Source organism: Macrobrachium nipponense, chromosome 13 (assembly GCF_015104395.2).
Source record: "Macrobrachium nipponense isolate FS-2020 chromosome 13, ASM1510439v2, whole genome shotgun sequence".
In the NCBI taxonomy this organism is placed as follows: domain Eukaryota; kingdom Metazoa; phylum Arthropoda; class Malacostraca; order Decapoda; family Palaemonidae; genus Macrobrachium; species Macrobrachium nipponense.
The window spans coordinates 61,854,501-61,869,929 of NC_087206.1; the positions used below are offsets into that span (position 1 = coordinate 61,854,501).

Genomic DNA, 15,429 nt, shown 5'->3' on the forward strand with positions numbered 1-15,429 from the left:
TCATTCAGCCGCAGTCCATTAAACTTTCAGCAACAGCCCCATGGTGGTATGTGTTGTCACCTACAGTGGTGCCAGATGCACAATCATTGCTAATTTTATCCTGAGGCTAGAGGAGAGAAATTTGGTATGTTTGATGATTGGAGGGTGGATCTTCAACATAGCAATTTGATGATTGGAGGGTGGATCTTCAACATAGCAAAGACATCTCAATAGTTTTCTTTTACAGAAAACTAGTATGAACATTTAACACTAGATGCTGCAAGTATTGAGGTTTACCCTTTTCTTGAGTAGGAATGAGATTAAAAATTGAAAAGCTCAATCAAACATTAGACAGATTGATAGAGATTTTAAAATCGAATAATGCAAAAGAGATTATATGTAAGTCTAGTAAAGGTTATGAAAATGAAACTGCAGTAGATAAAATATTCTTTTTATTTGAAAGCAAAGCTCCAAGATGAATACTTGGAGTCAGATGGCAGGATAAAGTACGAAATGGTACCATAATTGAAATGACTTAAGTTCCATATGTAGAGAAAACAATAACACAAGGGAGACGGAGATTGTTTAGACATGTTAAAGCAAACCTTGAGAGAACAGTGGTACTGTGACTGAGTCAATTGGGGCCCATGGGCTCTAGGAAAGTTGGAAGACTCAGCTGAACTACTTAGATGAAAAGTATGAGAAGGGAAGCTGTGAACACTCACGACCAATAGACAATGAAGTGAGTGAAAAAATACCATTGGGTTTTGGATAGCAAAAAGTAGAAAATTGTTTTTTCCAACCAAAATGCTCTAGTATGATCTTAGAAAATGTGTAAAAATTTTTGGATACACCACTAAATCAAATATGGATAAAAATCAATAAATTTATTGTATCTATATATGGTGGGAATAATTGAAAAATGATAAGGAAATTTGAAACAAACACAATTAACTTCTTAGAGCCATACATGTAATTATCTAATAAGGATGGTAAATGTCTATAACACATTTCCCTCTTACCACACTAAATCTCTCTTTATGTGGGTGGGAAGTTGTGACTAAAGACAACTGTGAATACACACCAAAACAAATTTTCATCTTCACTGTCACAACTAGGGTTATTTGACAGAAAAATGCACAAGTATTAATTTAAAATGTACAATATATAAAAATACATTAACAATTATTAATACGTACTGTACAATTTAATTTTAATTGCACCATATGCTTACCAATGTGGTTAAATGCCAAAGTTATGACAGTAACTTTTTAACTGGCATGGAAGTAGAGTTTGTTATTCAATTACCTCTGAGTAGAAAGCGAGGCAGAAAACAACAATACTGTAATGTTTTTCATTGAAAGTATCCAAACTAACAGAATATAGTAAATCCCAACAAAAGCCATTTAAAAAATCCTTTTAACTTGTAGAATCAGTCTTACATATTCAACTCATATAAACTTTAGGGGAGTCTTACATCAGACTGCAGAATTCTAAATTAACCTGAGTGAGTCAACATCAACTGTTTATATTTACTAAGGCCCTAATGCCTGGTTCTTAAGAACAAACCAATAACCATGAGCTGGTTAATGAAAGTTCAACAGTAAGCTGGTCAGAATCTAAAAACCTCCCACACAATTAGTGGGTTTGTGATGTACTGTACCTCCTCGATCATTGTTGCTCCCCCTCAACAGTCTGAAAGATTTGTCTGAAATCACTTCAACGCAAATACAGAACTTCTGCCATCAGTAATTTTAACTCCTGTGTTGTGTGCTACCTCACTTGTAAGATGAACACAAGTGAGCCAGCCTAAAATCAATATTGCTATTGAGTAGTTTAACCAATTAACTTTTACAGGTCTAGCCAAGCATGAAAAAGGCATAGATTTCTCTGTTTTAGAAGAAGAAAATTAAACCCAAAGCATACCACCCTTCCTTTTCATGCTGGCAAGTGTCTTTAAGCTCGTAACAAGGATTGGCTCCCTCAATGGCACTCTATCTCTCCAAACAGGACAGGTTTTGTGATGCCTTTGCAATTTAAGTCATATGATACAAAAAGTCAACAAGTGAAAAATAGAGCTGTTAGTCATGACATGGACCAGATTAGTGAATGGTGTAGTTGGTGGGATAAGAGGTTGAACTCCAGTAAAATGAAAGCACTATTGATTAGCAGATCTCATACAGATTTTCCACCCCATCCTCCCCTTCAAGTGGATATGACTGCTGCATGAGTCTGAAGCTTTAACTATTCTAGGCGTAACTTTGGACTCACATCTTACTTTTGAAAAACATCTAATGAAAGTGTCAGCAAATCCTGCATGAAATTTGGGTACTTTATTAAGGCCTCATGTATTTGCAAGTCATACATTCAATGCAAAATGTTTTAAGTCATCTGCCCATATTTTACTAAAAATACTGTTCTCTGGAGTGGATGGCAGCTTCTGCCAGAGATTTATCTCTTTTAGATAAAGTAGTTTGTGTTGGTAAGTTTCTGTTTCCTAACAGTAGTAGTTATGACTTGGACCATCGACGGATGGTCTCTTGTTTGTCAATTTTTCATAAGTTGTATTTTAAAAGAGATCTTTCACATTCACAATTGATCCCTGATCTCCCTTTCCTGTCGAGAGCAACCAGATTAGCTGAACAGCAGCACCAATATGCAGTAAAAATATCTTGCTGTCAAAGTTCTCAGCTCCAGAGGTCCTGTATTCCTCACACCGCTGGACTATGGAACAGTCTCCCTGAGGATGTCGTGCAATTTGGAACTTTAAAAGTTCAAGCAAAGATGCAATGTATTACTACCCTAATACAATTCTTGTATCTTAATAATTTCTTCCTTACATTTGTATCATTCATTAACTGTTAACTGAACTTTATTGCGAGTCTAAAATATCACTCAGTAATCTTGTCATTCTAATAAACTAGGAACCAATCTTACCATTATCACAGTTCTACTATGACAATAGTAAGAATGGTATGCTAATCTTCATTTGTTTTTTCAGCGGATAATGCTTCATAAATAAATGCAAGTTATCAAATGCAACTAAAAGCTTACTCACACTGATTTATAGTAGTACAGCCTCAATAGCACTGCCCAAAATATTTTTTCATGTTATCATACAAAATAGTGGTCAGCTTATGCCTATTTCTTTTAATCGCTTTTTGTTTGTGTATCATTCACAAGTTTACAGTATGTCAGACTGTTCAATCACTACACCCTCTTGTATTTAGATCTTTTGATAAGTTGCAGTACAATATGGATTGTTACCTCAGTTGATGCTAAAAGCAAAGTAGACAGCTATGCTCCTCATCTTTCTAATGATCTTTTGTAAGGTCTTTTAGCTCATTTTCCCATCCAATACTTTTTACTAGTCGTTTTACAGAGCTTGTAAGGTCTCCAAGTAGCATGTAATCATTGGCACGTGTGCCAAAGCTACCAACTAATTCCCGGTTAATAAGAACTCTTGGTGTTTGACGACTCACAGCATCAGCTATTCCAGCAAAAGGATACACCTGAAAGAAAAAGTATACGCAGTGCTACAATATTATGGAATATTTCCAAATAAATTATGATTTGGACTTTCATCATCTCATTTTTCACTGTCAATATTTGAGTTTTTATTTTACATCAGATAATTATAAGATTTTAACATTTACAATATTCATACTGATACATAAACCTACTCAATCAATGAATGAATGCCATTACACTACACAACGCATTATTTATACAGCACATGTATATATAGTAAATAGTTCCAATAATAGTCAAGGAATTTCCTTAGAAAGGACACTTTGAGTCAGATTTTCTATTTGAGGCTAAAAAACTTTAAGGGCTGAGTGTAATGATTTTATATCCCAAAAGACCTTGGAAATTTATGGCAAACTTAAGGATTTGATGGTAATGATTTTCATGAATGACCCACAGGAGAGAGCACTATTACCTCTAATGATGTTCCTATGACAAGGAGAAGATCTGTGAAGTGGACCTCAGTGTGATAATTCCAAAACTGCATGGGCAAATTCTCACCAAAGAAAACAATATCTGGTTTCACTTTACCCTGTACAAATGAAAAGTCAACATGTTATACCTATATTCATCTAAACATTCATGAAATTACTTCCTTATTTTGGTTTCGGCTCCTAGAAAAAATGCAAAACTATTCTTATTTATTTCTTTAAATACTAAAAATTCAATAATACACTTCAAAGATTACTATGACTACCTTCTTAAGACACTACGTAGGTCTCCTTGGAATCTTAATCTGAGATAAAGTGCTTTAGCATACTTTTTTAAAACATTAAGTATTACACTATACATTAATACAAGTAATATGTTCAACAAATTGCCACCAAATATAGTCAGCCATCATGATCCAGACCTCATAATATCCCTACAGAATGGAAACCATAATTAAGGCTATTCTCACTTCAGTCAACAATACATGACAAGTCTTGAACACAGTGTCTTACAGATATATTCTCAGAATCCTTAAATGGATAGTCAACCATCATGACCCTATAAAATAAAAATGAATACCATGAAGCAGAGCTAACTATGCCTAGATAAGCAGAGAATGAAAATAGTATAAGGAAAATACATCCTAATGTATGTAAATGTATGCTACTATATCATCTCTCCAGATGGTGATATATCCCTACAGAATGGAAACCATAATTAAGGCTATTCTCACTTCAGTCAACAATACATGACAAGTCTTGAACACAGTGTCTTACAGATATATTCTCAGAATCCTTAAATGGATAGTCAGAACCACTTCTCCATCAGGCATTTTACCAAAATGTATCATCAAAAATTAAGAAGAAAACTTTCTAAATTATTCTGACATACTACTTGCTCAATGTAGGTACTCTACATGCATGAGAACTGTTATAATCATACAATACGTACTTACTTTACATTTGGTTTCTAAACATAAGGGAACTTCCCCATTAAGGATTGCTTCTTTCACTTTTTCTCCAGGATAAATTTTGCTGCAAAGCGTGCAAGAAGCTGTTGCAAAAGTCCCATGAGCCTCCATGAGTTTTGTCTCTGGGATGCCAGCCACTGTCAGATAACAGAAGGCACTATTCAAAACAAGACCGTATATCAAATTGTTTACAGTATGTGAATGTACTATATTACAAGCATTATTTTTACACTGATCAGTGAAACCCTGCAGTTATACAAAACAACTTCAATTCACTCAAAAACTAAGAGTAATTAAGTAAAGGCATCCAAAATTTTTAAAAGCTTTATCAATTTGAAATATACCACAACTCTTCCACATATACCATGCCTTAACTGCATAGCAGTCTGAAACAAGCTGTAGACAATAAAAACTATAAAAATCTCAAAAAGCATTCAGCAGCAAGTGGTAAAACATTAATACAGCGACAAATTTTAGGTTTATACTTACTTCTTTCTAATCCATCAATATTCTGTGTGTAGAGTTTTTGTAATTTTTGGTTTTCAAAAAGAAGTCGTATAAAGTAGTGAGCAATGTTAGGCTTGTAATTTACTCCAGGATACAGTTCTTGTGCTGGAAAGAAATATGAAACCAAACTGTAATAACTAAGGGAGAAAAAAACTTGCACAATATTTATAATGCAGGTGAAGAAAATACCAGTAACACAAAACAAGATATAATTGTCATTCAAAACAAAGATAGTGAATACTGCGTTAGTATTCACTATGAATTTCCTATTGAAGTAAAATCTTAAAGTTACAGCACCTGATCTATAAGCATAAAACAAAATGGTAATTTGCAAGTGTCTTTTGGTTTTATCCTAATAAAATATAAAACACCCATAAAAAAACAGTAAGCAGAATTTACAAGTATGAAAATGACAGATAAATACTGGAAAAATAATCTACAACAACTTACAGTAACCTATTTTCACAAATTTTATTCACCTAAATTAAGTATTTACTCCCTAACCTGCTGAGATTCTACAAATTCACATTGAGATGTATCAAAGGTCTTCAATTCTTTTTACAGTATAATTGCAAATAGCCTTCTTGATGCTAATGCTGATTATGATACAGTACTGGGTAATTTAAATCAATTATCTTTGCCTACTTTTCATAACTTCATTTAGATGTATGTATACAGCAATACATATCATTCTATTGTATTTGAGTAAGCTTCATTTATTTATCATTCTCTTTGGTCTGTTGCCACTTTTTCTGTATAAGCAGATTTGTCTGTATTAAGAGCTTCCTAGGTTATTAGCATTTACTTCAACGGGTAAATCCTTAGGACAAGCCAAATGTGAATTTAGAAAAGTGACTCTGGTTTTGCCGAGATACATGTGAAAACAAAGGCTATGTATCTGAGACTCATAAAGATAGAAAAAATGAAAAACAATTCCGGACAACTCACCCAAAGCAATAAAAGGCCTGGGGTCCATCATAAAGTAGTGAATGTCAAAAATTGCCTCAGGATAAGGAAGATTGTATTTCTGGAGGTTGTCATATAAACCAGTTCCTGGAGTTCTGAAATAATATTTAGCACATGTACTAATTGTAAAACCATTTCTAAAATATTCCATCTATAACATAATCAGATAACTCCATTGGATTATTTCCTTATAAAATCTATAGATGTGATTTAGTACCATGTACTGTTAAACAAAATAATAATACAGTATCGCCTCTAATATTCAGCAAAATAATTGGGTACCTTCTCAAATATACATTACTTTGGGTATTGTTCAAGAAGTTAAGAAAAAACGAATAAGAGGAAGTTTGGAGCAAATACTACAGGAAAATATATGGTACTTCAATGTTACATATGTCTCCACAGTAATCAGCATCTTCTTCAAAGTAGGAAGCTTAAAATTTAGGTGAGTGAATACAGATGAGCATCTACCACAAATGCCTCAATGGAGACTGAAAGTACAAAATGCAGCTGCAATTCCACAACAAAGAAATAATTACGAGATACTGGAAGCCTACTGTTCACTTATGATTGATGAAATGTTTCTTGCCTTTGATTATGGTATATTGATGACGAAAATTGAATAGTACTTATATTTGTGATGGAAGATGGCTTAGAAGATTCGATAAGATTTCCTAATTGGGCAGCAAATAGCACTTTTAAAGTTAGCCTAACACTATATTACCAGCTGTACTACATCCATATTCAACAAGGTACATTTAGTATTCTCTGCATTTTTTGCTCTTCTTCCAGTGTCAAAATAAAATTAGAATGTCTGGCTATTCATACATTTGTTGTTGCAACTAAAACCTCAACCCAAAATCTCTGTTGACAGACTTTGAAATAGGAGCTCAGAAAGGTTTTGAAGAAATGTTTCCAAAAGCACCAATAAGCTCATGCCATTTTCATTTATCAAAGTCTATTTTCAAAAAATCTGTGACCTAGGGTTAAGACAGCAATAGTCGAGAGAAGATGAAGATTTCAGTTTAAAAAATAGGCATATTCCTGTATTATCATTTCTACCTGTAAGGGACATTGCTGATGGCTTTATTTATTTGTCCAATGGTTGTGATTTGCCCCAAAATTTACTGAAAATTGTAAAATGATGTACATTGGCCATGAAAGAGGAAGATAAGGAATAAGGATGTCACCAAGTTTTTCTCTAGAGTCCTGGAATGTTTGAGATAGCTTTAAACCAGTTGCCCAGATCTAGCAATAGTTTAGAGAAGTTGCATAATGCTTTGCAGTTTTCGGTAACCTGCCAACACCGCTCTATCTGGATATTAACTGATGCATTAAAGAGGTAGGCCATTGCATTACAGAAAAAAATTGTTTTTCAAAGAAGAATTCAATGTCACAAGAATAAAAATGCAAAAAGTAAACAGGCAAGTAAGTAAATCATGGCATTATTAGAATGGAACTATGGTAAAATACTGAATGGCCACCTCTACGAAAGTGCGACCACCTTCCCGAAAATCGGAAATTATGGCCTTAATTTGTGACTTGGGAGTAAAAACTTACTTCATGAGGAAAGTAGAGGTCTAGAGGTGTTGCTTTGAAGGAAGCTGGCTCTTGACTACCTAATATCTATCCTAGGTTACAGGACGTGTTAAGTACTTTTTTGGGAAGGTGGTCGCGCTACAGAAGAGGCCGGCCATTTGGTATTTCATCCTGGTAAAAATGCAAATAAGTAAATCATGGCATTAGGTATTACCTAGAAAGGTACTGTAAACATTCCTAAAGGCAAAATAAATTTCTTAAAGGGGATAGCTTTTGATTTACTTTTTGAAAACATATTTTGCCCGTTTGGATGTTACACCCTAAATGACTTAGGTATAGGCTGAAACGACCTGGACTGATACCTACTAGTAGGTAAAGCACCTGAAGGCTCACCCACCTAAAATCTGGAATTCCTGAGGGAGTACTTATGCCAGCTCCTGCCATAACCAAAATGTTCGTTGCATTACACTTGATCATGTCAGCCACCTCTTCATAAATCTTATCAGACTCGCTACTACTACTATCTGAGGTCGAGAAGCACCTCGCTTGGCTGGAGGCCGTTGACCACGGTGGGTGGTGGTTTATTACGCCCGAATACTGCTGCTGTGCGGTCCTTAAAATACTGTAAGACGTAGGGGGAAGCTTTTGAGGAACGCCAGAACAACATAGCAACCACTTTCCAATCTTACGGTTTTTATTATTCAAGTTTATGCCTCTGGAGAAGAGGCGGACTTGATCACACGATAAGCCAGTCGTTTCGAAAGCCGAGTCGGTTAACGGAGACTTTATGCTTTGTAACTTTGTAGAATTGTTAAGGATGCTACTATACTGCCTATAAAACGTTCCATTGTGTCTGCCTAAGGATAAATTTAAGCCTTTGTCGATTAGACTGACGTAATTTCTGGTAGGAAGACGCATAGGTCGAACCGAAGCACGTAAGACGGCAATCTTACTGTGACAATACATGTTTGTTATTACATCAGATATATATGCGCAATTTAATATGAATAATCCTGATGTGCACCAGCTGTGAGGACCAGCTATGACCCTCACTGCGTGATTTATAACGTAGATAATGGGCCGTGGTACATTGCAGTCTACTATTCCACCATTCGTAAACACAGTAATAGTAGTAGTAACTGGATTAAAGTACCTAAACAAAAGCTCAAACTCGTTGATGTTATACTTGCTTATACAGGGTGGACAATAATGATGGGACACATTTTAAATGCTATTTTCTCGGTTTATTTTATAAGTGATACACATGAGTTTAACATGTTATCTAAGATTTGAATATTACATCCGCGAGGTGGTTACCATCACAACGAAAACGTTCGAGAGCTCGATTTCTCATATCACGTAAAATGCGGTTTATTTGATTTTCCTTTGATTGTGAAAAAACTAATTCTTTCCGTTTTTTTAATCCACTCTGTACTATATTAGGTATAAATTATTCCTTACCTTCTTGGCGTGGCTGTCACATGGTACTAACTCTCCTAATTTTTATTTTTTTCCTCACGCAGAAAACATTTGGTTTGCAAACTTTACATTTTTTAACATTTAACTTTCACCTTACATTCAAAGGCAAAGCACCTGTTTTACCTGTGATCACTGATGCTAATGTTTAAAAATGGTAATATATCTCTTGTGCCATTTCTTTCTTAGTTTCTCGTATGTGACAGGAGTCACAGGACTCCTTTGACTTATCAAACTTTCTTATTCCACTTATCAATACGTATCTAGATATTTTATTTTTATTTTTATGTATAGCTTTGACACGTACCCTTTGCCATTCTCTTATGTTTAATTCTTCAGATTTTAGACTAATTTTCTCAAATATCTAACGGTTTTTAATTTTGATTTTTTGAAATAGTAAATTTTGTATTCCCGTTTTCATTCACTTATTTTCATCCGAGTTGGATATGTGCTATTGTGAGGTATCTATAGTCTGTTTTTTCCATTTGTCCATCCGCCTGTGGTGGTCGCGCATGGTAACACTGCTTTCTGGGCTTTAAATAGTTTGGCTATGTGTAAGTTTTAGGTAAATAAAAGGCTATCTTGGTGTACATTTGCAACTGGAAAGGGTTTTAATAATTTACTGTATGCGAATTACACCGCTAATATTCGAAATGGGATGTTATTTAAAGCCCGGGACGCAGTGTTACCATGCACAAACACCGCAGTCGGATGGACAGATGGAAAAAAAAAAACAGAGTATAGTTGTGTTTTTTGTTCTTGCAAGTATCTTTCAGTACACTTTCTTGGAATCCTCTGCAGAGATCCTACTAGCTTTAACAAAGATGGCTTTAATGGAGAGCATCATTTATATGTACTTTGCTTAGCCATCTTTTGTAAACTTTAATTCCCATTATTTTAGAAACCTCCCTTAACACTTTCAGTACCTCGTAGGAATTTATACGTGTTTTACTTTGATCTGCATTATGTGGAACGCTTTATAGCACTATCACTATACTGCTACTTATGCTTGTTTTAGGCAAAACTACTTAGGGTAGGCTCCAGTTTGTAGGGGTGCCGATCGTAAAAATATTTGCCAAAAATACACTAATCAAGACAGGCTAATGAAATTATCAGGCATTATTAGCACTATAATAACGCATATTCTCTGTGAGTTTTATCATCCAACAGGGAAAATAAATGATTTTATGAAAAAAAATGTGAAATTCAGTGCCCCCTTGTACTAATGGTTATTTGGTGATCAGTGAGAAACTACTGTCTTGAATAGAAATTCGGTCTGTAGGCATGTTGGTATATCCACTTGGAACATCCACATAAAGAATTATCAAAATAGAACTGTAAATAAGCACATATCATAAAAAAAAACGAGCAACAACTTCAGCGAAAGCCCCGCCGATAAATGAGTGAATAGTTAGGAAGAAATAATCAGCAAAAATTTAAACCTCGATTTAGGGACAAAACCTTCTGAGAGTTTGTAGTTATTATGTCACTTGATAGCCTAAAACATCTAAAAATTATATTATTTAAGGCATAAAAAAGCAGGACAATTAAAGAAATACACCACTCCCCCCCCCCCAAAAAAAAAAAAAAAAAAAGCTATTTTTTTGACATAAGAAAATGGAAAAATCAGTTCATAGATACCCCTAAAGTTGTTTTCTTTGATGAAACTATTCATAGAAAACGACTTCGACCAATTTTTGAGAGATAGACTATAAAAATTACACTTCACAGACGTCGAAGTTATATTGGATTGGATTTGTTTTTCTACTTTTTTTTTTACTATATGATCTACAATTATGATTTAATAGACATTATTACTAATATAAGTTACTAAGAGTATTATTATTATTATTATTATTATTACTATTACTAATGATACCTATTTCTTATTTTTACTATGAGCATATGGCACTTCGCCCAACATGCAATGATATATATATTATACCTTCTATAATTATTATTTACAGAAATATTATTACGATTATTATTACTACTAAAGTTACAAAGACATCTATTATTATTATAAATCACTACTATTAAAATTTCTATTACTGATTTCCATATGAGCATCGGGCACTTTGCCCAACATACCTACTATGCTTACTGCAATTATTATTTACAAAGACATTATTGCTACAATGAGCGTATCAGACAATTATTATTACAATATTATGAGAGATTCTAAAACCCCCCAGCTTCACACGTCTTGCCCTCCTTCCTTTTTCTTTTAGGTTCTTCAGCATATAACTTTCTTCTTTTCTTGCATTTTTCTTCTTTTTTCCCTAATAATGCTTGCCATCTTTTTTTCCTCTTCCTATCGACCTTTTCTGCTGTGGCACGACTAATTTTCCCCATGAGTGTGAAAGACGTGTCCGATACCTTGCCCTCGTTGAACTGTATCATGGCTTTTGCAGTAAGGTATCAGAGTCTGTTGCTCTGATAAAGGTGTTTTTTTATGCCTTCGACCAGATCACTTTGTTCAGACTTTCATTTGCATCTTTCGAGCAACTCAGGTGATGCCATCCTTTCATATATTTTCACGAGGTCCTTTTTTATATTTTCCCGAATGGGATGCTTCACATGATCCTTATGTTTAATTTTGGACACGTCTTGCCCATCCCGAAGTTTTTTCTTGTAGAAGCACCATCGCTCAGGGCAATTATCATGTCTTGGTCTGGTGTCGGTGCTCGCACAATGATCTAGGGTAGCAAAAACTTCTTTCCTCGTTGCAACGACGTCACCCAGGTTATTCACAATGGCTGCCACGTAATATCTCTGCAATGCTGATATTGCTTCATTAGTCAGCACCCCAGCAGATCTTCCGCCGACAGTTATTCCCATCTTCTTCTGAGTTTGTAAAAATTCCCTGATGTGTTTTCCGAAGCACTTGCCAACGTGATTTATGCACCCTACCTTAGTTATAGCAATTCCTTCTCCATATATATTTTCGTTCTTCACTGCATTGAAGGCTTTCGAGTCCCCGTCAGATATTATTTCGGTGTATCGAAATTTACATTTCTCTACTGATCTACTAAATAACCTTCTCCATCCTTCGACCTCCATTGCAAGGGAATATTTTGATAGAACCTCAAAATCGATCACAATGCCCGTGTTATGGTGTATGACAGGTACTACACCGTATTTAGCTACAAAACCACGATGGGACCAGGTACCATCGCAGCTAACTGATATATTTTTTATCTCTCCAGCATCCGGGTTATCGATTTCAAGGATTCTATGCACTACCTCTCTTGCCTTCCGAAGAGACTCCTCACAGTCTTCAATGCCCTTCTTTTCTATTTCTAAGGCAGTTGTATAAAAGTTTGATTCCGCCATTATTTTTGTATTGAAAATCATTTCAAAGTCTAGAACTGTTTTTATAACCTTGATTTTGCAAAGCGAAATCAACCATCTTCACGTTGACATCAAAGTTTTTCTTCGATCTTATCCTTTGGGAACTCCAGCCCTTCACTTGCTTACGACAGGTGGGGCAGGTGAAATTTAGTGATACAGCCGCACCATGTCTTGTTTGCTTTTCTGTCCACTCTGAGGTAAATCCCCCACATTTGTTGCACTTCGCCGCAAAGTTTTTTCTAAGCGTAGTTTCATCCATGATGACGTGCTTAGGCGTATCTTGTTCACTATCGATTTTTTTTTCCAAAGTTGCCTCTCAGTGCCCGTTTCATCATGGCAGGGGAAAATATGTCGCTTGCTTCTTCATCACTGTCATAATCTTCTTAATTTTCGCTGTCTTCAAGGCCCTCCCTTGAAGTACTGGGCTGCGGCTGTTGCTGTTCATTTTCACCATCTTTCTCCCATGACGTACTGGCCCGTGGCTGCTGCTGTTGTTCTTTTTTTTTCTCCCCTGAAGTACTGGGGTGCGGCTGTTGTTCTTGTTTTTTTTTTGCTCCCCTGAAGTACTGGGGAGAGGCTGTTGTTTCCCTCTCTCTCTCTCTGAAGTTTTTTCTGTGCCTTTGCTCTCGAACATTTTGCATTTTCCTATACTTCTTGCCACGCGCCATTATTGGCTGTTATGAAAAGGCCAGCCACCTAAAATTCCTATATGTTGCCTAAAACTCCTATAATTTTGCCACTTTATTTCCGACCTCCCCTATAGCCCGCCCTATGGCTACCTCCTCGTGGCACTGCCCTCGGAGTTCAGGATTGGTTACTTGAAATAAAGGTCTCTAGGCGAAGAAAGTTGTATAGGACAGAAGTATAAGGCCGTAGGATATATAGGAATAATGACGTCTAACAGAGCATTCATGCATACGCCCTGAGGCAGTCAGGAGTGAGTGGAACTGGAACGTCTGAGGGGCTTTAGGGAGTGATGGATCTTGAAGTATTGCCATACGAAGATGTGAATATTTTCAGAGACATTCGGACAATTTCAATTAGTAATGGAAAATTATTACAGACCTAGGTGCCCTCTTGCAAGTAATGGAATTTACTCTCTCTCTCTCTCTCTCTCATAATATATATATATATATATATATATATATATAGTATATATAGATATAGTATAGATATAGATATAGATATAGATATGATATAGATATAGATATAGATATAGATATATATATATATATATAGATATATATATATATATATATAATATATATATATATATATATATATATATAGATATATATATATATCTATATCTATATATATATATACTAGATATATATATATATATATATATATATATATATATATATATATCATATATATATATATATATATGTTATAGTGTGGCACAGTGTTGTTATTCCAAAAGGCAATAACTTAAAAATACTTAAAGAAAGAAGGCACAGATAATAAGAGAGAAAAAGGCACGAAACAGTTAATGATTTTTCTTAGAGAAGGGATTTTGTTACTCCAAACATAAGGCTTTTAGACCTAAAGCCATGTGGTTTTCATCTCCCCCAAAAAACCTCTGTCCGTACCAGCGATTAGTGACCGACAGGAGATTATGGCCGATGAACGATATTTCCCAGGCATCTTCGAGAAATTGGAAACTACTCTCATTAGCACCTATGATTAATCGCCGTTCCCTTCGTGTGACAGGTCAGAGAGAGCCATCTGGCATACATTAAAAAGGAATTCTATGACCCGTTGTTAGAAAGAGGGAAGTGCCAAACTCTTCAGAGCTCCACCCTTTCCAAGATAGACCTATGGACTTCGACGAATCAAGAAGCAGAGCCAGGATAGTGGGTGACCCCAGGAATGTGTATCAACGAATGACCTATGAGGTTACCAAAGGGATACACCCCCAAAAAGCAGGAGGCGTATACAAATTCAGGGCCTACGAATCACTGTAGAAGACATGACAGGAAGGCGGTCTTGTATGAAGTTAGTAGCCAATCAGACACAAGAAGTCTTTTAGAAGATGCGACACCCAGTCAGAATCCAAAAATCCAAAGGCGGTGCTAAAAAGATTTCATCCTAATAAAAAGGCCAGACAAAGAGAGAGGAGAGCAGAAAAGGAGCAGAAAAAGGAAGAAGAGAAACAAAGAGGGGAGCCGAGGGGAGAACTGCAGTCGCGCAGCCGTAAAACATTGAAGACAAACTGAAGTGAGGGAAAGTGCAGAAGTGTGGTGTGCAAATCAATCAAAAGAACAGTGAAAGTGACAATCAATACCCAGTAAAATTCCCTCGTGCCTATAGACTCGTAATTGCAACAAGTGCCTTTCAAAGAATTAAGTTTTATCAGTCCAAGAGCCCAGAAGGTGGAAACTTTTGTAAGAACCCCGAGCAAAGAATAAAGAAATAAGGTCACATCAATTTTCATTTCTCTTCCAAATAATAAGCCTTTTAGCTAATTCCAGATCAAGAGCTTTGAGCAAGGTAAGAAGTCTAATTCTCCAAAGTATAGCCTCCAAGTCGGCGCACGTTACCTTAGAGCTGTGTGCGAAGAGTAAGTACCGCCTACATATATATAGACCGTCTGTGGTAATGTAGAGGTGGGGAGGGGGATAAAGTGATGTATGGGGGTGGGGAGGGGTTGAGATGAGTCGACTTTTTTTTCT

The 15,429-nt window shown here is 35.6% G+C and overlaps 1 protein-coding gene across 2 annotated transcripts; it reads right to left on the minus strand.

Moving 5' to 3' along the window:
• Window positions 1-418: 418 nt before the first annotated feature.
• On the minus strand, window positions 419-9,061 carry LOC135225842 (NAD-dependent protein deacetylase sirtuin-3-like). Of its 2 annotated transcripts, XM_064265379.1 has the most exons (7): window positions 8,319-9,061; window positions 6,365-6,477; window positions 5,399-5,521; window positions 4,895-5,046; window positions 3,923-4,039; window positions 3,247-3,491; window positions 419-2,719 (listed from the first exon to the last, which is right to left on the minus strand). In XM_064265379.1, exons 1-6 carry the CDS (start codon window positions 8,885-8,887, stop codon window positions 3,294-3,296), a joined length of 1,272 nt encoding a protein of 423 aa, XP_064121449.1. In that variant the 5' UTR covers window positions 8,888-9,061; the 3' UTR covers window positions 419-2,719; window positions 3,247-3,293. The 2 variants fall into 2 exon arrangements, with proteins under 2 accessions (XP_064121449.1, XP_064121448.1); XM_064265378.1 differs by having other exon boundaries at window positions 419-3,491.
• Window positions 9,062-15,429: the final 6,368 nt, after the last annotated feature.